Source organism: Morus notabilis, unplaced genomic scaffold (genome assembly GCF_000414095.1).
Source record: "Morus notabilis unplaced genomic scaffold, ASM41409v2 Scaffold1780, whole genome shotgun sequence".
Taxonomy (NCBI): Eukaryota; Viridiplantae; Streptophyta; class Magnoliopsida; order Rosales; family Moraceae; genus Morus; species Morus notabilis.
Window position 1 is genome coordinate 3,659 of NW_010361200.1, and position 24,155 is coordinate 27,813.

The 24,155-nt window shown below is 39.2% G+C and overlaps 2 protein-coding genes and 1 non-coding gene across 3 annotated transcripts; 1 reads left to right on the plus strand and 2 right to left on the minus strand.

Moving 5' to 3' along the window:
• Nucleotides 1-3,537: 3,537 nt before the first annotated feature.
• Nucleotides 3,538-11,478, minus strand: LOC112091739 (TMV resistance protein N-like). The gene is given in 8 exon segments (XM_024166011.1): nt 3,538-3,880; nt 4,362-4,894; nt 5,055-5,408; nt 5,555-5,821; nt 5,973-6,589; nt 6,592-7,061; nt 10,983-11,358; nt 11,361-11,478. Coding segments are annotated over 8 exon segments (3,078 nt in total).
• A 6,434-nt stretch (nt 11,479-17,912) lies between these two features.
• Nucleotides 17,913-19,088, plus strand: LOC112091740. The gene has a single exon (XM_024166019.1). The coding sequence runs from the start codon at nt 17,913-17,915 to the stop codon at nt 19,086-19,088; it is 1,176 nt and encodes a 391-aa protein (XP_024021787.1).
• LOC112091741 lies at nt 18,435-18,541 on the minus strand. Its single transcript, XR_002902288.1, has one exon. It is a non-coding gene; the product is annotated as a small nucleolar RNA R71 (small nucleolar RNA).
• Nucleotides 19,089-24,155: the final 5,067 nt, after the last annotated feature.

The window sequence follows — 24,155 nt, forward strand, 5'->3', positions numbered from 1 at the left end:
CCCCCCCAAACCCCGCACCCCGAACCCCGAACCCCAAACCCCGAACCCCAAACCCCACACACCAAACCCCAAACCCCAAACCCCAAAACCATAAACCCTAAACCCTAAACCCTAAACCCCTAAACCCTAAACCCTAAAACCTAAATCCTAAACTCTAAACCTTATAACCCCCAACCCAAAACCCTATACCCTAAAACCATCACCCTAAGCCGCCAACCCTAAACCCCCAACCCTAAACACTAAACCTGAAATCCTAAAACCCCTAACCTTAAACCTTAAACCCTAAATCTTCAACCCTAAACCCCAATCCCTAAACCCTCAACACTAAATCCTCTACTCCCAACCCTTCCCCCTAAACCCTCAAACCTCAACCCCCAACCTCTAAACCCCAATGTGAAACCCGAAACCCTAAACCCTAAACCTTCAACCCTCAAGCCTAACCCCACAACTCGCAACCCTTAACCCACAACCTTCAACCCCCAACCCTCAACCCTTAATCGTAAACCCTAAACCCCCAACCCTAAACCCCTAAACACCTAAACCCAAAACCCTCAACCGCCAACCCCCAACCCTAAACCCCTAACCTTAAACCCACAACCCTAAGCCCTAAACCATAAACCCTAAACCCTCATCCATTAATCCTAAACCCCCAACCCCAACCATCAACCCTCAACCCCCAACCTCCAACCCCTAACCTTAAATCTTAAACCCTAAATCCTAAACCCCAACCCTAAACCCTAAACCCTAAAACCCTAAACCCCCAACCCTAAACTTCCAACCCTAAACTCCTAACCCTAAACCCTAAACCCTTAACCCTAAACCCTAAACTCTAAACCTTAAAACCCCCAACCCTAAACCCTAAACCCTAAAACCCTAACCCTAAGCTGCCAACCCTAAACCCTAAGCCATAAATCTTAAAACCCCTAACCCTAAACCTTAAACCCCTTACCCTAAACCTTAAACCCAAAACCCAAAACCCTCAACACTAAACCCTCTACCCGAACCCTTCCCCTGAAACCCTCAAACCTCAACCCCCAATGCGAAACCCTAAACCCCAAACCCTAAACACTCAACCCTCAAGCTTAACCCACAACCCGCAACCCTTAACCCACAACCTTCAACCCTCAACCGTAAACCCTAAACCCCTAAATACCTAAACCCTAAACCCTCAACCGCCAACCCCCAACCCCCAACCCTAAACCCCCAACCTTAAACCCCCAACCCTAAGCCCTAAACCCTAAACCCTCAATCCTTAATCCTTAACCCTAAACCCTAATCCATCAACCTTAAACCCCCAACCCCCAACCCCTAACCTTAAATCTTAAACCCTATATCCTAAACCCCAATCCTAAACCCTAAACGCTAAAACCCTAAACCCTAAACCCTAGACCCTGGACCGTAAACCCCCAACCCAAAACCTCCAACCCTAAACTCCCAACCTTAAACCCCAAACCCTAAACCCTAAAACCTTAAAATCCCTAACCCTAAACCCTTAGCCCTAAACCCTAAACTCTAAACCTTAAAACCCCAACCCTAAACCCTAAACCCTAAACCCTAAAATCCCAACCCTAAGCCGCCAACCCTAAACCCCCAACCCTAAACCCTAAACCCTAAACCTAAACTTGAAATCCTAAAACCCCCAACCTTAAACCTTAAACCCCTAACCCTAAACCCTAAACCCCCAACCCCCAACCCTATAACCCCTAAACCCTAAAACTCCTAAACCCTAATACCCCTAAACCCTAAAACTCCTAAACCCTAATACCCCTAAACCCTAAACCCTAAAACCCTTAACCCTTAAATCTTAAACCCTAAACCCTAAACCCTAAAAAGCCTAAAAATCTAAACCCTAAAAAGTGTTTAGTTAGTGTAAGAACTAGAGAGAATGAACATCTTTTACTATTTAAAAATAGTTTGAATTAGACAAATTCTAAATTAGACAGTTTAACTCAATTATATTAGTCCTCAATAGGTGAGTTTGAGTCTTCCACCCTATGTTGAAGAGATAAAAATTGGTGATGTCCCATAACAGTTTTTATCCGTCATATTTTCCTTTTTCTCCTCTCTTTCATTCTCCCAAACTACTCGTTTAATATTTTCAACCTTTTAATATGAACTAGCAAAGTTTCTCTTCTTTGTTTGTTTCGCAGAAGAAAATGACGAGTCATTGAATTGTATTTCAAATACTCTACAATTTGACAACAGATTCTTTAATTTCCACCATTTCCCTCGTTCTTACATTTCTCTCTTTCGGCAAAACTCTCCAAAGAGAGCTTATAGACGCCTAATTTTCGGCAAACTCTGCAAGATTAATGACTGGAAAGGAAGGTCACAAGCAGTGGATTTCATGCAAGAGGAGTAGTGCTCTCCACGTGGAATACTCTAATTTGATGTCTGAATTGGCTGGAAAAGTGGCAGGCGTTCATTAGATGAAGAAAATTGGCGCGTGTCCGGCTGCATCGGATCTGGCGCACTGGTTACAGTTGCCACGTGGCACGTTCTAATTGGATGGAGCCAAAGGCCACCGACGCGAGCAGGTGGGTGCATGTGGACAATAGTGCTGTTGGACCGTTCGTGGAAAGAATTCAACGGCTGTGATGGCATCTTCTGATGTGCAGTAATTTCTAGATCTGATTTAATTCCTTTTTGTCTTTTTTTTCCTCATTTTCGCTTCTGCAACCACACAATCAATTCAAATTACCATTTATAAGTATCGTAAAATATCAATTTTAGCTTTATATTTTAAAAATATTAATTAATTTGCACACTTTAATTGTATATTTTTGTGCTCTGAGCACCAGGAATGCTCTGAACGGACTAGGTGGACCAAGGAAGAAAGAAAGAAAGAAAGAAACCAATTCTACGCAACATACAAGGCAATCTTTGGCAAACTAACCGAAGGAAACCATCAAAGTAGATTAACAAACGCGACCTACGTTTTCCTGATTGATAAATTAACAATTCCACAAACGAAATTGAATAAAAGCACAAACACTGATGAAGATTGAAAACAAATTACGAAAAACTTGATTGAAAAGATAGTAACTTCATGAACCTGGAGAGAATAATACCTCAAAGCAAAAATGACTTTCCCAATTAAATTTTAACTTTCCAACAATGCACGTAATTAAGTTGACATTTTCTAAATCAATAAAATACAATTAATTTGACATAGTTTTCCAATCATGTTTACCGCATAATCTAAGTTTCCTTATTGTTTTTAATCAGCCACAAAGTTTCCAAAACATAATCTCAATTAAATCATCAATAGGAATCCGAAATCCTCATATCAAGCAAAAAGGACACAATCCAAAAAAAAAAAAAAAAAAACCTGCAACAAAACAAACATTAATGTCTTTGTTGTCAATCATCCCTCAATCAGATTATCATCAAAACATGGCCAAAATAATGCCAACACCAAAAATTAATTCGACCCAAAATCCCCAACAAAGTATATAACAGAATTCAACAATAATAAATAAATAAATAAGATAAAAATTGAGAAAATTAGTACCTAGTAATTAGAGGGATCTGGAACTAGTCCGAGTCTTTCCCATACACCAACCCAACTCCAATCCTTTTCACCATCGAATTCGAACTCTGATCTTCCTCAAAACGCCCTGTCCGCCTAACTCTATATTTCAAATGGAATGATGCCTCCTCAATTTCGTCACCATATTTCCGAGGGATGTAGTCTCTAGAGCACGTGACGAAGACATGATCCAAGGTAATACCACTGCTTGTGATTTGAGCTTCGTCTTCCTCGTCAACAACCCAATCATCGCGGCGGATCATCCGGTTAGATTTGTAGTGAGGGTGTTTGTAGATTTCACCAGACTTGGTTTTAAGATGCAACTCAAAACCAAGGCATACAAAATAACTATTGGAAAAATAGTAGCATGCAGGGATTAATGACACAACAAAGCAAGTGGCAAAACCAAAGAAATTGGAATTAAGCCAATTTTTGGGAAGCTTCATACTTATTGACTTCCCCTCAGCTCGATGGCTAAATCATTTTGGAATTTCGCTTCCCGGATAACAAACTCTAGTTTCATAATTATATGAATCTTGCGGCACCTATAAATATGAAACAAGAATATGTAATGTATTGTGAATTATTTCAATCGTCAAACTTACTCAAAAGCCATTTTGCAATTGATAAGAGAGAGAGAAAAAAAAAATAATTTTTTTTTCTTTGATTAAAAGAAGATTACAAATAAATACATACCGTTGATTCTTCAATTCTATAGAAGAAATTGCTTAAGTCGCTGGGTTGTAATTTCCAACACTTAGTAAAAACAAATTTCTTCTCTTTATTGGCATTCGAATTGCAAATCAAATGCCGTAGAGCAAATCCAGACCGTGAACTTGATATCTTCTCCAGCGAAGTGCATCCCCTTGCATTGAGCACTTTTATAGACAATGGAAGTTGTGGCAAAGACTGAAGTTTCTTGCAATTTGTTATCTCCAGTCTTTCCAACCGAAGGAGTAGTTTGATGCTTGAAGGTAATTTCTCAAAATGGTTCCCTCCTAAATTTAACAGAACCAACGAGGATAAGAAGCCCAACCACTCGGGAATTTCAACAATGTTGCAGCCATATAGGAAAAGTTGTCTTAAAGAGAACAAAGAAAATAGCTTGATCCGGAGATGTTCGAGTTTGAAACACGAGCCAATATGGCGGTGGCGGGACAAGAATAGAAGGCTGCTTAAATTATAAACCCAATTTGGAACAAACTGGAGTTTTTTGCGCCATCCCACATCTGCACGATGAAATCCAAACAACTTATCAATTACAAAGGAGCCGGAGAAATCTCGGCCTGGTCCCTTTACATTATAAGGAGGAGGAGGAGTACTAGAAGTAGTCCCTGTCAAGTTTCTCAATCTTGAGCAATTCTAAAGAGAAAGCCTTTCAAGAGACTTCAACGTCTTAAGAATGTTGGTTGGGAGACTCTCAAGCTTTTTGCATTCTTCAACATAAAATTGCCTCAGACGATGAAGACCCTCAATTGATGATGAGGACACTTGTTCTAGAGGTGCCACTCAAAAGTAATACTTGTATGTTCCTCGGAAGCACCGGAAGATTCTTGATACGTTGACAATCATAGAGAATCAACTCCACAAGATTCTCAAAGGACCCAATTGATGAGGGCAATTCAGTTATTGCAGTCCTTGTTACGTCCAAGTATTTTATACTATTCCCAGACATCCTTGGAAGAGACTTAATGGCGGTGCAACCGTAAAGTGCAAGAGATCCAAGACGTCTTTGGGAATCAAGCGGCGGAACTTCAACCAGACTTGTACAGTTCTCGACATTAATACTCTCCAGTTTCAGAGCCCGAGATAGGTCTGGGACTTTGACTAATTGCTTCGACATGGAAAGGTTGATATGTTTTAAGTTTACAAGATTCTGCAAGAAAGCAATTGAATTGTGTTTGTTTTAATAAACTTTATTACTTGGTCAAAATACTTGTAATAAAACAAAAACAAAAAAGAAAAGAAACCATAGAAGATGATAGTCAACAAATTAAGTAAATAAATTTACAACATAAATACCTTAACACCATTCCAAAGTTGCTTAAGCTCACTGTTGGGCATGTGAAGGTGAACGAGATTCTGCGGCTTAAACTCCAAAGGCAAAGACTTTGATGGGTATTTATGCCAGCAGAGGTACCTTAGAGATTGAGGAAAGAATTGTAATCCCCTATTTAGGTACACTTCGAACTTGTTATGATTGTAATAATTTGAATTATAGATCTTAAGCAATCTTAGATTACACATCTCCTCGAAAACTGTAGGCCTCAAGTATAGATCTTCATTTATCTTAGACACATCAAGGTATATTCCTTCAATTGCTTCAGACCCATGACAATTATAAACAAATTAGACTAGAAAAACTTGCAAAACACAAAAGCAAAGAATTAAAGGTATAATTAATGTTAACATTGCTTATAAGCATTTTGAATTATATTACTTTGTGATTTTCTAAGACATGGTGAACATCTTGAGGAATCCACAAGCGACTGCGATTTCCAGGCTCTTTAATAGATTGTTGACGAACAATTTCCCAACACATCTCTTGTATCAAATCATGCATCCAAACTGTTTCATTCTGTCTAATAATGGTTACAAGACATTTATCTACGAGAACTTTGATCCCCGCTCTTGGAAACAAATCAGAGCCATCTAAGATGCTTTCCACAAAATCTCTTTTCTCCCCCTTTAGGAAACACGCAATATCAAGGAGAATATCCTTCTCCATGTCATCTAACCCATCATAACTTATTTTCAAAACCCTTTGAATGTCTGCATGGGGAACTATTTTAAGTTTGGCCAATGCACTTTCCCAATCTTCTACGGCTCCGGAGTGAAGGGACGAGCCTAAAACTTTAAGAGCTAAGGGATTCCCTTTAGTAAAGTTTACTATTTCTTTCAACAACTCAATAAAATGTGTCCCAGAAGGCCGCTTTCTTTTAAAGGCGTTCAAATAAAAAACTTCAAGTGCTTCCGCGGAATCTAATGCTTCAACTTGGTATATTTTATCGGCATCCCTTTTGAGCAATTGTGCATCTCTCGTCGTTACAATGATTTACTTCCACGGCCAAACCAATTACCATCTCCAACCAAACCCTCTAGCTGCGCTATATTATCAACATCATCAAGAACAATGAGTACCTTTTTCTTACAAAGCTTATTTTCCAGAAAGTAATTGACTTTTGATTTTCCTCTGTCAAACAATTCAGAAAAAAGTATGGCTCTTAAATAAGGCAATCCGTGTTTCTTGGACTCTTCCCTAACATTTCCGAGGAAGCAACAACCTTCAAATCGAGTAGAGAATTGATTGAAAGCAGCACACGCAAGAGTTGTCTTGCCTATACCACCCATCCCCCAAAAGCCTATGATACACATATTTTGTGATTCAAAGCACATCAATGATTCGATTTTCTCAAGGCGTTTTTCTATCCCAACAAGACCCTTAGAAAAGACGGCCGTTTTTGGTGGCCGACGTTCTAATATCCTCAATACATCTTCCACAATCTTCTCAATTAGCTTTGACTCATACCTATGGTAACGATAAGAGAGAAGTAAATAATTTGAAAGAACACATGCAAATATATATATATATATATATGTGTGTGTGTGTGTGTGTGTGTATGCATCGCTTTTTCACAAAAGCTAGTGTCTGCATAAGTAATTAGATAATTGATCGAATTACAAGGAAAATACAAAGGCAGATATATATCTTGGGCGTGAGGAAAGGATTGGATTGTAACAAACTTGTTACAACCTTCCAGCTAATTATATTAGCTTATTGTGGGAAATTAAAAAATAAAAAAAGGAAGAAAAATAACAAGTGAAATGACTAACTACCCTTCTAAACGTCTGATTAAACTTGTCCCAAACAGTTTAATACTCCCTTTCAAGATGGAGAATCAATATTATAAACGATCCCATCTGGCCAGGAAGATAAGCAAACTGAGTTGGATGCAGAGGCTTAATTAGTAAGCAGATCAACAATCTGATGTTGTGATGAAACGTGCAGCATTTTCCGTTGACATTACACAAAATGTTTATAACATTTTTATGGAACTAATATGCCTGATTAATCTATCTATAACATTTTTATAATATCCAGATATTTTTAAAATTATAATGAAGTAAATATTTCTCACTAGTATATATTTTTCCTTCTCTTTTGCAGTACTTTTAGAAAAGTGGTAAGGATCCCTCCCCCCCCCCCCCCCCAAATAACAAAACGTTAACAAAAATGCTCCTCTCATTATAATTTTAGATGGAACTAACACGTACGGGTACTAGTAGCAATTGTTTCTAACCATTCAATGCACAATTACTATTCCACCGACCCACCCACATTTGTATTTTTGTATTAATTACTCGAAATTAATTTGATATTAAAAGATCAATTTGAAGAAATTAATTACACCTCAAATTTAAAGCCAATCACGCAACGAATTTGAAAGAATCTTAATATATTTTTTAATTCTCTATGGATTTTTTTTTTTTTTTATGGTTATGGTGAAGGTTAGTTTTAGACTAAAATAAAACTAGATTTTAATAAGAGAGGATGACCAAAATAACCTCTAAAATTAAGTACCACAAGTAAATCATATTTCAATTTCCGTCACAAATTCTAACAGTTAAGATTTTTTTGCTAATGTTTTATGGATACAAATCTTATGTTTTGAAGATTGGGAACAAGGTACACTACAATAAAAAGGGTTATTAGTGATGACGTTATTAGCGACGACATTTGTCATTACTAAAATTCATACGGTCCCTCCTCTTTAATGCAATTTTGATGCTGGTTTCTGCTTTTTTGTTTCCAGCCGAGGAAGAAGAGTGAAGACTGAAGAGGTATTTTCAGTCTATACTTTGAAGACTAAAGAGGCAATTGAAAACATAAAGGTTAGACTTTTTTTGATGCTGGTTTCTGTTTTTTTTGTTTTCTGTTTTTGATTTTCTGTTTGTTATGTGATATATTACGTTTTTCAATTTTACAAACAGAAAGGTTATATGTGATATATTACGCTTAGTCTCAATTATATGTTATCTGTTTTTAGGTTAATTTGTGTACTAGATGGAAAAATTTATCATCCACCCAACACAAACTTCTGAAAGCACTTGCAAGGCCTCTGCTGAAACAGAAAGTGTCTCTATGCCTTAAGAGGACATTACCTTTTGCCCACTCCCACACCCAGCCCTACCCATGTACCTAATTTTGGCACTAAAATTGAAAACGAAAAAGAGGAGGGAGACAGTAAAAAGAGGAAGAAGTCACAGAAAAAGTCTCTTATTTGGGATCATTTCAAAATCATAGAGGGTGGGGATCCAAATGAGCCTAGGTGTAAGTGTATGTATCGTGGGGCAACATATGCGTGTGATAGTAGGAGACACAGCACTAGTAGTATGAAGGTTCACATAGAAAAGCAATGCAAGAAATACCCATATAGGAACCAAGACAAAAAGCAAAAAACTCTGAGTTTCCAAACAAACGCTGAAACTGGGAGTAGTCTTGTTGCTATAGGCTTGATGATTAGGAGAATGTTAAGGTGTTTGTGAAATTTCTAAAGACTTTTTATGATATAACTTTAAAATTTAGTGCCACTTTGAATGTCACTTCAAATTCTTACTTTCATGAGCTTTATGAGATGCAAAACCAGCTATCTGAATTAAGCAAACAAGAGGATTCAATGCTTTCATCCATGGCTGTGAGTATGAAAAAGAAGTATGACAAGTATTGGGGGAATGTTGAGAATATAAATTGTCTTCTCTTTGTGGCTGTTGTACTTGATCCTAGGTACAAAATGACATATTGTTTCTCTATAGGGTATGATTCTTGCACTTCTGAAACATTAGCAAAGAATGTGAAGGATATTATGTACCGGCTGCATGAGGTTTATAGTGGAGAGAAGGGTGAATCTGTGGCTAATGAAAGTAGTGGGGAGGCGGCAACAACAAGTACAACGGAGGCAAAAACGAAAGTAGAAGGAAAAGGGTGTTGGTGGAGCTCTTTTGTTAGGAAAATGAAGGAGAAGAATGTGAATGCATACAAAAATGATGTGGACAGATACTTGACAGACCCTATGGAGGATCCAACTCGGTCAAATTTTGATGTTTTAGATTGGTGGAAGAATAATGCAACTAATTACAAGGTTCTCTCACTAGTTGCAAGAGAAATTCTTGCCATTCATATTTCAACAGTAGCCTCAGAATCTGCTTTTAGTACTGGAGGCCGCATCCTTGACCCCTTTAGGAGTTCATTGAGCCCCAAGATGGTGGAGGCATTGATTTCTACACAAAATTGGCTGCGTAGTCGTCAGCACATCAATCTTATTAACGTTGAAGACTTTAATGAATATGAAGATATTGAGTCAGGTAATCTTTTTACGTTTTATTTTTTTTTAATTTTATTTCATCTCCTTGTTATTTATTTTGTTATTCTAAACTTGATTCTGATGATTTTTTTTGTTATGTTTTCTTCTCAAGATTTATCAAATTCTGTTGCAACACATGAGGGGTAAGTTGGGAATGAAGGTGCTATTATTCTGGATTAAACAGTTTAGAGCGGACTAAATTTCTTATTTTATAACTTTCTTTATATGAACTGTTTATTCTGGATTAAACTGTTTATTTTATAAGGACTATTTTGCTTCTCAAGATTTTATTTCATCTCCTTATTATTTATACTTTTGGACTGTTAAAAAAGGTATGAAGTTATAGATTAAAATTGATTTTCACCAACCCGAAAGGTTGCGGGTTTGTAGATTTAAGAGAGTGTCGTGGCCCAAAGTTTTCTCAACCCGCACTGATCGGGTAGGCTCAATTTTTCGGCTCACCCCGACCCTACCCGGCTGATTTACACCCCTAGATACTTGGATTAATCCCCAAGCTGAGCAGACTTTTGTAAGTATACTCGTAATGTTTAATTATATTTTTTATTTAAATCGCATTATGTATTTAATTATTTTTCTTATAATATTTGTAGCATCGGATGGAGGGAGAAATAGAAACGCAGATCCAGACGCAGTCTGCTACTCCTAGATCTTTCGCGACAGGAACAGTTAACAAGGAGGTTATATACGAGAAAGAAATTATTTTAATGAGACAATCAGAAAAAAAAATATTTACGAGAGTCATATTTTAAAAAATGAAAAGAAAAAAGAATATATAGTAAGGAAAAATAAGTAAATGAAAAATATAGGGGACAAAAAAAGGAAAGGAAAAAATAGAAAAGTAAACAAAAAGGAATCATTAGAAAAAATAAAAAAAATAAAAAAATAAAAAATAAAAACCTTATTTGAAATGTTTCGTACAGCACCGTACGGTACATATATACACACATTAGTAAAAAAAAACTTTCTTATTAATCAACTAAAACTTTGAATATTTGAGGCAGACACAGAAAACGGATGGAGGTCAACATATAATTTGATATCATAATATACAAACTAATTAAACTTACTCATCTCGTGAATCAAAACCAGACAAGTTGGTTGCCTCGGTCAAAGCATCCCTCCACTCCTCCACCTTGCTCATGTTGTGCTCGAAACGTTTTTCATGTGCAACCAAAGCAGCACCATAACTTTTCTTTTGTTTTCGGATGTCCGATGGATTGACTCCGTAAAAGACAGGTAAAACAACCTGTCCTTTTTCTTTCTTACATTTGAGCATGTGAACAAGTTCGTCTAAACACCATGTTGAACAAGCATAATTCGATGAGAAGACGATAATTGAAATACATGATTCTTCAATTGCCGTCAAGAGCGCAGGTGAAATTTCCTCTCCTCTTTCTAAAATTTTCTCATCGATGTAGGTCTCAATTTGATTCCGGTACACGCAGCATAAAGATGACTAGTAAAATTCTTTCGAGTATCCTCACCTCTAAAACTGATGAAAACATCGTACTTAGATATGTTGGGGCAAGTAGAAGAAGACGATGATGATGAAGTAATAGCCATGTAGTGGTACCCTCAAGACTCAAGTAGTTAATAATAATATTTTGAATAAAATGCGCAAAGGCTTTCTTGTTGAACTGTTATGAGAAATGAAAGAGAGTATATGGGCTAAATATAAATAAGGGGCTTATAACGACAAATCTTCTTTGTATGTTTGAACTTACGACCAAATGGTTGAGAAATGTTTCTGGAGAGTGGAAAGTGAATGACGTGTGCACAAATGGACAAAACACATTAGATAAACAGAGTCAAAATAACCCAATTTTTAAGTACATGTTATCTTAGTTAAATGTTAAAACATCTCCTGGTAATTATAAAATACTCTAATTATGCACTCAAGTAATTTTTTTTTTTTTGATAATCTTGATAAATATCCTTTAAAAGTGTAATATAAAGAGAATATTATGAAAAAAAAAGGAAAAGAAAAATTAGAAATAGCAATATTCGTATTAGTCATCCCTTTTTTTTTTTCTACGTATCATCATTAAATAAATAGATTTGAAACATTTAGAAAACGAAAAAGTTAAAAGAGTTTTTGTTGACGGTGATTTCTCGTCAACAAAAACAGGCCGGGTTACCTCTAGGCTTCCCGTCAGATTACCGGCCTTAATATTAAATGTATGTAAGAATTTGTTGGAGGAGTGTATTGGGCGTTAACAAAGATGTGCACAAATAAGGAACACAAGAGATTTTATAGTGTTCACTCTATAAAATCAGAGCTATATCAACTGTGGTTGTATATTTCTTTTGAGGGGATTACAATTTACATCAATTGTTCTCTCTCATTCTTTTTTCTCTCTTGGATCTGAACCCCTTTCCTGTATAGGGTCTCACCCCTTTTATATTGGGGCTTCCTTCGCTGGGTTGATTTCCTTTGTAGGCAGAAACACTCGAGTGCTCTCCCTTTTTAGGCCCAGACGTAGCCCACTAATTACTTGGAGTACTGTTCACTCAGTCAATTAGTCTTCTATTACGGCTCTATGCGTTCCTGTAACCCTTTTCTGTCCCCTGTGGGGCGGTTTAAGGGTTCGCAGTTAATGCCTGCCTTGCAGACATCCCCCACTTCTGTACGCAACTTGCCACGTTAGGTTTTTCCCCAAAGAGCATTCCCCTCGTCGCCCGTGTTGCTTAACCCAACTGTCCTTCTTGGTGGTTGATTCTACGGTCGAGGGATCTTTATGTGCTAAGGTCGACGGTACGATCTATCGACGCCAGAAAGAATCGACGCCCTAAGTTGGACTTCGTACTTGGGCTCTTTATAACGGAATGGGAAGGAGCCCCAGACGTCAAGGGTTGTTGCTTTGCGGGGAGTAGTTAAGGTCACGTATCATATTATCGTTCTTCCACGTGTCCGTCACATTTTCCCACACAACAGCTACCCTCCAGGTTGAGGGTTCCTTTTAGGCAGCCTCGAGCTTAGGTTCGGTCATACTTCTGTGCTTCGGGTGTGGGAAACCGGTCCCGAGCCTTCGTCTGCAATGATAGCTTGCACGCTTTGGGCGTGGGAAACCCGTCCTGAGCCTTCGTCCGTAATGATGGCCTGGACGTTTCGGATTTCCTTGAGGGACGCAACCGTTGCGTCGATCGATTCCCTATGCTGACGTGAGGCTTTATTTCGAAAGGATGAATGTGAGCCTTTGGATCGCGAATCTTCATTTTCCCGCCTTTGTTTGTCATCGTCAGATCTGGGCGGAATTCCCTTGCCGTTGGATTTCAAGAACTTCATCCAACGGTCAGGGGTCGAGGACTCTCGTCTCCTTAAATACCTTTTTTGAACCCGAAACCATTCTTTCAAAACATAAACACTTCTCGCATTCGCTGAACTGCCGCTTGCTCTGCCGGAATCCTTTCCTGCAAACACCCCTACTCGCACTCCTTGCTTCCAGGCGTGTTGTGAAGCCGCATTTAATCCCAGACTCTACCCGAAACTCTTCTTTACCAGTAAGCCTTATAATCCTCTGCTTGTTTTGTTTACTCACGGGTTTTTCCTTGTTGAATCATGTATGTATGAAAAATACGCGGAATGTAGAGGTTAGGGAGACTTACTCTGTTTTACTTGTCTGCATAGGATAGTTCTTTTTCGACTTTTGATTGTCTGTGCACTTCTGGTTCCTGGGTTCTGGGGAACTTAGGGTACCATGAATTCTCACCGTTATCATTCTTACATGAATGGTCGACGTCAAGTCGAGGCGTTTGAGTAGTCGTCATTTAGAATAGCCGTCCTTTTCTTCCTCTCGACTTTAGGGTTTTAACTCAGCTCATTGTCTTTTTAATCACCATAATAATGGCCCAAAACTGCCCCAGTCGAGAGGATCCCTCCGTCATCCGTCCAGACTCCCCTTCTATGGTGGAGATTTCATGGTCTTCTTCCTCCTCAAGCGTCGACTCCTTGCTGAGGGAAATAGAAGATGTCAAGGCCACGTATGGACCAGGCGACGACTTTGGTATCGAGTTTGGTAGTGTAGAACAAATGTTGGACGAGGTGGTCGAACGGATCCCCTTCACGGGGGGCAGCGTAGACGGGGTGGCTGCCTCAACGGTAGATGCCCCCTGGCTGCCACAAGTGGTGACCCGGACAGGCCTTTCTTTACAGCCGACGTTATGGCGTCGAGGGTCCGGAATAAGGATATTATCCGGGCTGTAAAGGAAGGATGCATCGACGGGAGGTGGTTCGAATACCTCCTCCCAGACATGCATTTTAGGACCAGTATGTCGCCGACCGGGTACCTCCCGGTCTATAACAGAGCCGTTACAGCGGGGATGACCCTTCCAGTTCATCCCTTTGTAAAGGATTACTGCCACTTCTACGGCATTTCTCCTGCTCAACTGGCGCCAAACTTTTGGTACTGCTTTGCCGGCGCCTGGATTTTGTGGCACCGGCGGTTTGACATGGAACTCCCTCTAGATGAGTTTAGATTCATGTAGAGACTATGCCACGTTGCCATGTGTGAGGGGTGGTATTTTTTGAGCGGTCATGGGAGATCTCAGCCCAGATTTGAAAAGTTGATATTGGATATTCCCTCGTCATCACATGGGTGGAAGCCCATATTTTTCATGATACACGGGCCTTTCAATTTTCATCCCAACGACCGCTTGCCCCGTCAAAGGAAGGTGCAGGCAGCGTTTGGGAACATGGGTGAGATTTTGATTTTCTTTTACCTTACTTTGCTTCTTCCTTCTTTTTCGTATGCCGACATTCTTTTACCCTTCAGTTAATCAAGACCGGCCAAAGCTTACTGGAAACAGGTTAGTGAGGATTGAGGAGGCCTTCTCGTACTCGTCTGAGATTCGCCATATTGATACACTCCGGACCAAGTCCAATCTTCGAGGCGCCGGGTTAATTTTTGATCTTTCAGACCCCACTAATCTAGACGCCGTCCGTAAATACTTTCATTTAAGCGACGAAGGTAATTTCTACTTTCGACGCCTTTCTTTATCATGGCTTTTGTCTTTCAGATGCTTACTATATCTTTGTCTCGTCATTTCCGTAGAAATGGCGTCTTTGAGAATCCAACTTCCCGGCAGTCAGCAGTCCGAGCTGAGCCAGCAGCCCCCGTCGAACCAACAACCCCTGCCGAGCCAACAACCCCCTTCCAAGGGAAAGGAGAGAGCTAGCTCTTCTTCCCATGCGCCAAGGAGCAAGAAGACTAAGGGCCCTTGGGTATTGGGGGCAGATCCTGCGCATAAAAGGAAGCACAAAGAGAAGACGCCGGTGATTAGTGCATGAAAATGCACCCTAAATATTGCTTTTGATTTACACAATATTAAAATATTTAAGCTTTAATTAAACAATTCTATTATTTTTATTCATAATATTTTTAATTCGAATTTGTCTAGTTTTTGCTTAATTATTTATAGATAAAAAGCAGTGTAAAAAGCCACACAAAAATAAGCCATGAAAGCCATATTTTTAAACATCCGGAACGAAGCCTGTCAGCCGAGCAGCACAAGCCATCAGAGAGAGAGCCGAGCCGATTGAGCCGAGTAGCTGAGCCGGCCAAGTCACATTAGTCTGCGTGGGTCCCAGCTCTTCCACGCTCCCCGACTCTTCCTCGCGCGCGTCCCCAACACGCCCATTCCTCAGCGAGCGCGTTCCTTCCACGCAGCATCACCGCGCGTCCCAACTTTCTGCCGCGTGGGTCCCGCATCTGCTCACGCCAGACCTGCCACTCACTCCGCACGCGACACTTGTCCAATGCGAGTCCCAACTGTCCTCCACTCTGACTCCGCGCCAGCACACTCCACCACTCCAAGCGCGACACGTGGCGTGTTTTCTCCTCACTGCCAATCAAGCGTCGACATGTGTCCCTCCTATGCTGAATCTGAATTCCTTCCCTAAAAATCAGAGCAAATTACCAGATTTCTTCCCAAATTAAATATATAATTTCTCCTAATTTATGTGTAATTTTATTTTGTTTCCTTTTCTTTTGTAATTTTCTAGTTTTACTATTTATTTCCTTATTTGACAGGCAACCTCTGAACATTATAAATAAAGGGGTTAGCCTAAGGTTTTGAGAACTTTTAATATTCAATTTTCTGTCGTCTTGCTGTCAATCTCATATTTTCTCTCTAGAACTTGTGTGAATGTTTTGCAAGATAGGCTAGAGTTTTCTTGGTGAGGTTAGAGATGAACTTCTATTGAGTGACCCAATTCAGGATTTTGATTCCTTGTTCTGTAAACTTCAACATCTGAATGAATTAAATCTCATATATTTTTCTATTACTTTTTAAAATATTGTGTGCCAATTTTTATATAAGTTCAGTCACGCTTTTCTTATGTAATTCTGTCATGCAATGTTTTGTTATTCAAATTATTTTACAAATTGTCTTTTACTGCAATATTGTCAGATTGATATATTGTCGATTTTAAATTAATTGTAATAATAATATTTTCTGAGCCAACATAGAGATTTAATTTATTCGATTATTTTATTTTGTGAATCAAAACTTGAATTGGTGAACAAAGCATTAGGGATTCTCGACACCTTACCGTTTTCTTCATACAGATTTTCTCCTTTTTATTTTATTTGCAACAAAAATCTCAAAAAACTCTCATTTTTCTTTAATTCACTTTTCTCTAATGCTCTTATTCTGTTAATCATTATTGTTATTTTGTTATCTCTCTGTGGATACGACCGCCCTTCTGTGCTACGATTGACCACTTGTGAATATCACTTTTGGGCGTTAATCAAATTTTGGAGCCGTTGTCAGGGAGATACTACTAGCAAGACTGATCAGTAGATTTTTGAGCCAAAGAGGTAAGTATACATTTTTTTTTAATTCTTATTTTCTTTGCTATTAAGCTGTGTTAATTTCTTATTTTTAGTTATTAATCTATGTCTAACCTTTAGTTCACGTTCTGGAGTAGATTAGTAGTTTAATTTGGTTTAACCTTTTTGTTTCATTTTTTTTCTTTCTCCTTGTCGTTTCTTATTTCAAAAAAAAAAAAAAAGGGATTACAATTTATACACGATTATATAAGTGCCTGACTGGTCAGGCACTTTCCAAGTGCCTGAGCAGAGACAATTCCTATATATATATATATATATTAAAAAAAAACTTTTGTTGTTGTATTCCTTCCTTTCTTTGTTATCTCACGTTCTCACATTCTTCATTTTTTTTTTCCGTAGTCTTGTTCCTAAAAAAAAAAAAAAAATCTCACACTTTTAGGATTTGTGTTTTAGAATTAATTGTGATTTGATTTTGTAACCTTTTATTTTTGGTTAATTAAGATTTTATTTTGTTTCCTCATTTACATATTTTAGTTGTTGTATTCCTTCCTTTCTTTGTTATCTCACGTTCTCACATTCTTCATTTTTTTTTTCCGTAGTCTTGTTCCTAAAAAAAAAAAAAAAATCTCACACTTTTAGGATTTGTGTTTTAGAATTAATTGTGATTTGATTTTGTAACCTTTTATTTTTGGTTAATTAAGATTTTATTTTGTTTCCTCATTTACATATTTTAATTGTTGCCTAATTTAATTTTTCCTTTTATAGTTTCATTAATTTTTAGGATTATAATTAAGATGGTAATTAATTGACTAATTTAGATTCCTAATCTAGAATTTTCATAATTTGGTAGATCTAGGCTTTTGACCTTAGGAATAGTTTCCATTAATTAGATTTCATTTCATAATTTATTCAATAAAATTTAATAATTGATTTTGAGGATAATTGTGTAGTTACGTGGAAAGTACAATCTGAGGGAGTTCTGTCTATGAAAGTTGGTACTTAAGTGGGCCTTGCCCCTCCAATCTTTCCTGGGAACGTTGCTCTGTCTAGGAGACTATTCATTGAGCCAAGAGCTATAGTCTTTCCTGGGAGCACTCTCGGTGGTTATAATTTACGTTACTATATAATTATTTTCTTTTTGATTAAAAATAAAAAAAATTAATAAAAATTAATAAAATAAAATAAAAAAAGAGCCGCTTAGGGTGAATGCATCGATATAGAGACGAACTAGGGAGATTTGCTCAATGTCCAAATTTAGAAACCCTTAGTGAAATTCTATCTGACTCATCTTCTACGTCTCCGTCTTCACACTCGTCGTTGGAATTCGCATTTCAAAATCTATTCGCAATGTCACAACACGAGGAAGTTCAGCAAAGGACGTTGCAAGATTACTTGCACCCAACGCACACAGCCACCCCATCTTGCATCATGTTCCCACCGAATGCACCGCCTACGGATTTCAAGCCGGGCATGATTGCACTTCTCCCAACTTTTCACGGATTAGAGAACGAGAATCCATATGTACACATTCGGGAGTTTGAAGAGGTGGTGGCCACCTTTCACAGCCATGCTGAGGCCGCAAACACCGTCAGTTTGAAGTTTTTCCCTTTTTCTTTGAATGACAAGGCCAAAAGCTGGCTGTATTCTCTTAGGCCCAGGTCTATTGGTACGTGGAAAGAAATGACGACGACATTCTTCAACAAGTATTTCCCACACCATAAGACCAACAATTTGAAACGACAAATCTTGAATTTCGCTCAGAAGGAAAACAAAACTCTCTATCAAGCTTGGGAGCGTTTTAAGGATCTATTAAATCTATGTTCCCACCATGGATATGAAAGTTGGCGCCTCGTAAGCTATTTCTACGATGGACTCACAATCCGAGAGTGCCAATTTGTTGAGATGATGTGCAATGGAGATTTTCTCCAAAAGGATCCTGATGAAGCTATCGAGTACCTGAATGAGTTAGCTGAGAAAGCTCATACTTGGACTGGACCGAGTGCTACTGAGAGCACCAGTAGGTCCCGACCAGTTGGAGTTTATCAATTAAGGGAAGAGGACAGTCTTAAGGCCCAAGTTGAAGCTTTGACGAAGCAAATTGAGGCCCTCAAAAGTAAAGATAGTAAAGGACCCTACATGGTGGCAAGGACAGAGGCACATGAGCCTTGTTTAGTTTGTGGTCGAATGGGGCATCTAACTCAGGATTGCCACACTTTAAGTGAAATGAGAGGGGTATATGAGGAGCAGTGTAATGCATTGGGCACATACAAGAAGCCTTACGGACCTTTCTCAAAATCTTACAATCCTAGTTGGAAGAACCACCCGAATTTCAGTTGGCGAGATTCGAACCAACATGTACAATCATTTGGAGGGCAATGGTGATCAGAGCAACAATCTCAACCACCAAGGACATATTTTGCGCCTCAGAATAACATGCAACTGAAAGGGAATTCTCTAGAGGATACCTTAAAAGCTTTTATGGACGCGCAAAATAAGACGAATCAAAGGGTTGATTCAATGCTCACGCAGCTGGTGGAAGAGAACAAGGAAATAAAAAGTCAAATCACAAAGCTGACAGAAGCTTTAACCGTTCAAGAGCGCGGTAGATTTCCATCATAAGCCCAATCCAATTTGAGAGGACAAAACATGGCTCAAACTTCCAACTCTGAAGGTCAAAATATCAACGAAGTTAACGTTATCACTGCTCGAAGTGGTAAGAATTCAGACACGCCATCAACAAGTACTACCACTTTGAGTAATGAAGAATCGGCTCAGGAGAAAGAAGAGCCAACAAAAATTCCGGTAAAGGTGCCCTTCCCCCAGGCTCTCCGACCTGCTGGAAAAGTGCCGGAAAACCAAAGTGAGATCCTGGAGCACTTGACACAATTGAAGATCAATCTTCCCTTACTGCATGTGATTAAGCAAGTGCCGACCTACGCCAAGGTTATAAAGGATTGTACACTATAAAGAGAAAGCACCATGTCAAGAAGACTGCATTCTTGACGGAACAAGTGAGCGCAGTGATTGAGCAGAAGACACCGCTGAAGTACAAAGATCCTGGCTGTCCCACCATTTCCTGCACCATTGGGACACGCGAATTCGGCCAAGCATTGTTAGACCTAGGATCGAGTGTTAACCTCATGCCTTATTCAGTCTACTCGTAATTAGGTCTTGGAGATATTAAGCCCACATCTGTGGTTCTACAACTGGCCGATCGATCTATTAAGAGACCACGAGGAATAGTGGAAGATGTGTTATTATAAGTTGATAAGTTCTACTATCCTGTGGATTTTGTTGGTTTGGATACTCAGTCAGTGGTTGATGTGGAGTCAAAAATCCTGATCATCCTTGGAAGACCATTCCTCCCGACAGCAAATGCTCCAATTAATTGTAGAAATGGTCTAATGAAGATCTATTTTGGGAATATGACTTTCGAGGTAAATGTTTTCAACATTGTAAAACAACCACAATGTGATGACGAGTGTCACCAAATATTCCTGATCAACACACTTATCGAGGAGGAGGTTCTGCTACAAGCAACTCTGAAGATCTTGAAAATCTCCTCTAAAATTCTGAATCTGAAAGTTCTGGTCCTTATAAGTTGGCTAACATTTCTGCCATTTTCAACAACTCACAGGACAGAGGAATTAAGTTTAAGCAATTGTGTTTCGAGGAACTTCTGCAAGGGAGAGAGAAACCAATGCCTTCCATCGAAGAGACCCCTACAGTAAAACTTGCTCAACTACCTGAAGGATTGAAACATGCATTTTTGGGAGTCGGCGATACCTTTCCTATTATCATTTCTTCCAAACTCGATGCATCACAAGAGCAGCGGTTGATCAACATACTGCAAAAGCATAGATCTGCATTGGGTTGGATGATTGCTAACATTAAAGGAATCAGTCCTTTGATTTGCTCCCATCATATTCATTTGGAAGAAGGAACTAACCCGCGAAGAGATCCTAAAAAAAGATTGAATCCAACAATGAAAGAAGTGGTGAAGAATGAGGTTCTCAAGCTATTAGATGATGGCATCATTTATCCTGTTGCTGATAGTAAGTGGGTTAGTCTGACCCAGGTAGTGCCAAAGAAATCGGGGGTCACTGTGGTGGAAAATGAGAAAGGGGCTTTAGTTCCCACAAAGGTCGTGACTGGTTGGCGCATGTGTATTGACTATCACAAGCTTAACGCCGCCACTCGCAAAGACCATTTTCCACTTCCATTCATCGATCAAATCCTAGAATGAGTGGCAGGTCATCCTTTCTATTGCTTTCTTGATGGCTATTCGGGTTACTATCAAATAGAGATAGCATTGGAAGACCAGGACAAGACCACATTCACATGTCATTTTGGTACTTATACCTTTTGGTGAATGCCATTTGGACTATGTAATGCACCTGCCACATTTCAGAGGTGTATGCTGCGCATTTTCCGCGCTCTGATTGACAAATGTATGGCAGTGTTCATGGATGATTTGACAGTCTTCGGAGATTCATTCGACACGAGCCTTCTCAACTTGGAAGTCGTTCTACAAAGATGTGAAGAGAAGGGTCTCGTGCTCAATTGGGAGAAGTGTCATTTCATGGTGTCATCCGGCATAGTTCTTGGGCACATTATTTCTGAAAGAGGAATCAAGGTCGACCGCTCTAAGGTTGAACTTATTTCTAACCTGCCCACCCCTAAGGCCGTTAAAGATGTCTGATCTTTTCTAGGGCATGCCGGATTCTACAGGAGGTTCATTCAGAACTTTTCATCTATAGCGAGACCGCTAAGTAACCTCCTAGCAAAAGATGTTATGTTCAACTGGACACAAGAGTGTGAGGAAGCATTCCGAACACTCATCGTAAAACTGACTTCTGCCCCTATTATGCAGTCACCAAATTGGAGATTACCTTTCGAGATCATGTATGATGCAAGTAACTACGTTGTGGGGTCCGTTCTTGGTCAACAGAGGGAGGGGAAGCCTTTCGTTGTCTACTACGCAAGCCGTACTCTGAATAGTGCTCAAATGAACTACTCTACTACTGAAAAAAAGTTACTTGCTGTAGTATTTACTCTCGACAAGTTTCGTGCATATCTGATTGGTTCACCTATCACCATCTTCACAGATCATGCCGCCCTTAAGTACCTTCTCTCCAAAAAGGATGCTAAGGCACGTTTAATTAGGTGGATCCTTCTCTTGCAGGAATTTGACTTAACAATCAAGGACAAGAAGGGAGTTGAAAATGTGGTGGCGAACCACTTATCTCGTCTTGAATTTAATGATTCTGCTGAAATTCCTGCTATTGGAGATGACTTCCCCGATGAACATCTCTTCGCCTCACTAAGATGCCATGGTATGCGAACATTGTTAACTACTTGGTGACGGGTGAGATTCCATCTACCTGGGGTGCACAAGACAAGAGGAAGTTTCTGGTTGAGGTTCGTAAATTTTATTGGGATGATCCCTATCTTTTTAAGTACTGCCCCGACCAGATCATGAGATGATGCATTCCAGATGATGAAGTGTCTAGTGTCCTGAACTTTTGCCACAACGATGCATGTGGCGGTCTTTTTTCTATGACGAAGACCGCCGCGAAAATCTTGCAGTGTGGTCTCTATTGGCCCACTTTATTCAAGGACACCAATGACTTCTGTCGTTCCTGTGAGAGGTGCCAAAAGCTAGGTGCTTTGTCCCATCGCCATATGATGCCCTTGAACCCGATTCTTGTAATAGAAATATTTGATTGCTAGGGGATAGACTTTATGGGACCATTTCCACCTTCTTATGGATTCCTCTACATACTCCTCACTGTGGATTATGTGTCTAAGTGGGTAGAAGTCGTGGCGTGCCAGAACAACGATAACACTACTGTTGTAAAGTTCTTAAAAGAAAATGTGTTATCTCGATTTGGAACGCCGCGTACCATCATCAGTGATCAAGGCACCCATTTCTGCAACTGTTCTTTTGAGGCTCTAATGCGCAAGTATGGTGTAGTTCATAAAGTTTCAACTGCCTATCACCCACAGACAAATGGCCAAGCTGAGTTGGCCAATAGGGATATTAAGCAAATTCTAGAAAAGACGGTTAATCCCGATCACAAGGATTGGTCTCTGCGCCTTCCGGACGCACTTTGGGCATACCACACTGCTTACAAAACCCAACTTGGGATGTCTCCCTACAGGCTTATCTTTGGAAAAGCCTGTCATCTACCTGTAGAGCTTGAACATAAGGCTTATTGGACTACCAAGGCCCTCAACTTTGATCTCAGTGCTGCAGGTGTCAATCGGAAGCTCCAGCTTTCTGAAATCGACGAGTTAAGGAATGATGCCTATGATAATTCCAGGATCTACAAGGTAAAAATGAAAGCGGCTCATGATAAGCAGATCCTGAGGAAGAACTACGAGCTGAATCAACAGGTTCATCTCTATGATTCCTGTTTGCATCTCCACCCCGGTAAGTTGAGGTCGCAGTGGATTGGCCCGTTCATAGTGAAACGCGTTTTTCCCAATGGTGCTGTCGAGGTTGAAGACCCAACTGATGGGAGAATCCTTAAAGTAAATGGCCAGCGTTTGAAAAATTACTTAGAGCGGGTGAACCAGGTTGAAGAGATCATTCTCGACGACCCCGTTTACCAGCCCTAAGTAGTTTGCTCACATCTCATGTATCATATTTTCATTTTCTATTTTCTTCGTTTCTTTTTACATTTTTTTATGTGTGTATTTTTGGAGAATCATATCAGGAAGCTCAAGCTGTGCTCATATGTGGAATGCTCATCATCCAGGTGTCTTCTTTCTCTATATTTCCATAATTTTTGACACTGAGGACACTGTCTGATTTTGGTTGAGGGTGGTGAGCATATTCATGCAGAGTGATTTTTGTCATGTTGATATTTTGGTTAAAATTTTTGCAAAGTTATCTGAGTATGATTTCAAAATGTTTGGTTTGAGTCGATTTTCGCTGTCTTGGTTACTAAGAAATGACTTCCAGAGTTTTTTTTTTTTGCACGTGCTAGACCTTGTGGTAAGATGGATATTAATGCATGTCAGCTGATAAAATTCTCAAGTTTAAGTGCTTGATTTTTGGTGAGTCAAGAGAGTAGAGAAAACGACTTTTGAACTTTCATTGATCTTTTGAGCTGGTAAAATCACTGTTAGAACATCATTACATGGTTAGTGGTATGCTTGGTGCATATGCTTGAGGGATGGATTTTGGGTTAGATAGGAATGATCTTATGTAATAGAGCTTCATTTCTTATTTTTCTTTTTAAAAAAAAGACTGAGTAAGAGCAACATTTCACAGATCCTGTAGTTTGGTGTTAATCACATTTGATGTTATATAGCTGTTTGTTAAAAGAACACCTTTCTACATTCACTTCAGGTTGTCTCTTGCCAAAAAAAAAACAAAAACAAAAACAAAAAAAAAGAAGTAATTTATTTTCCTATGCATTTTTTTTGGCTCTTTGTTCG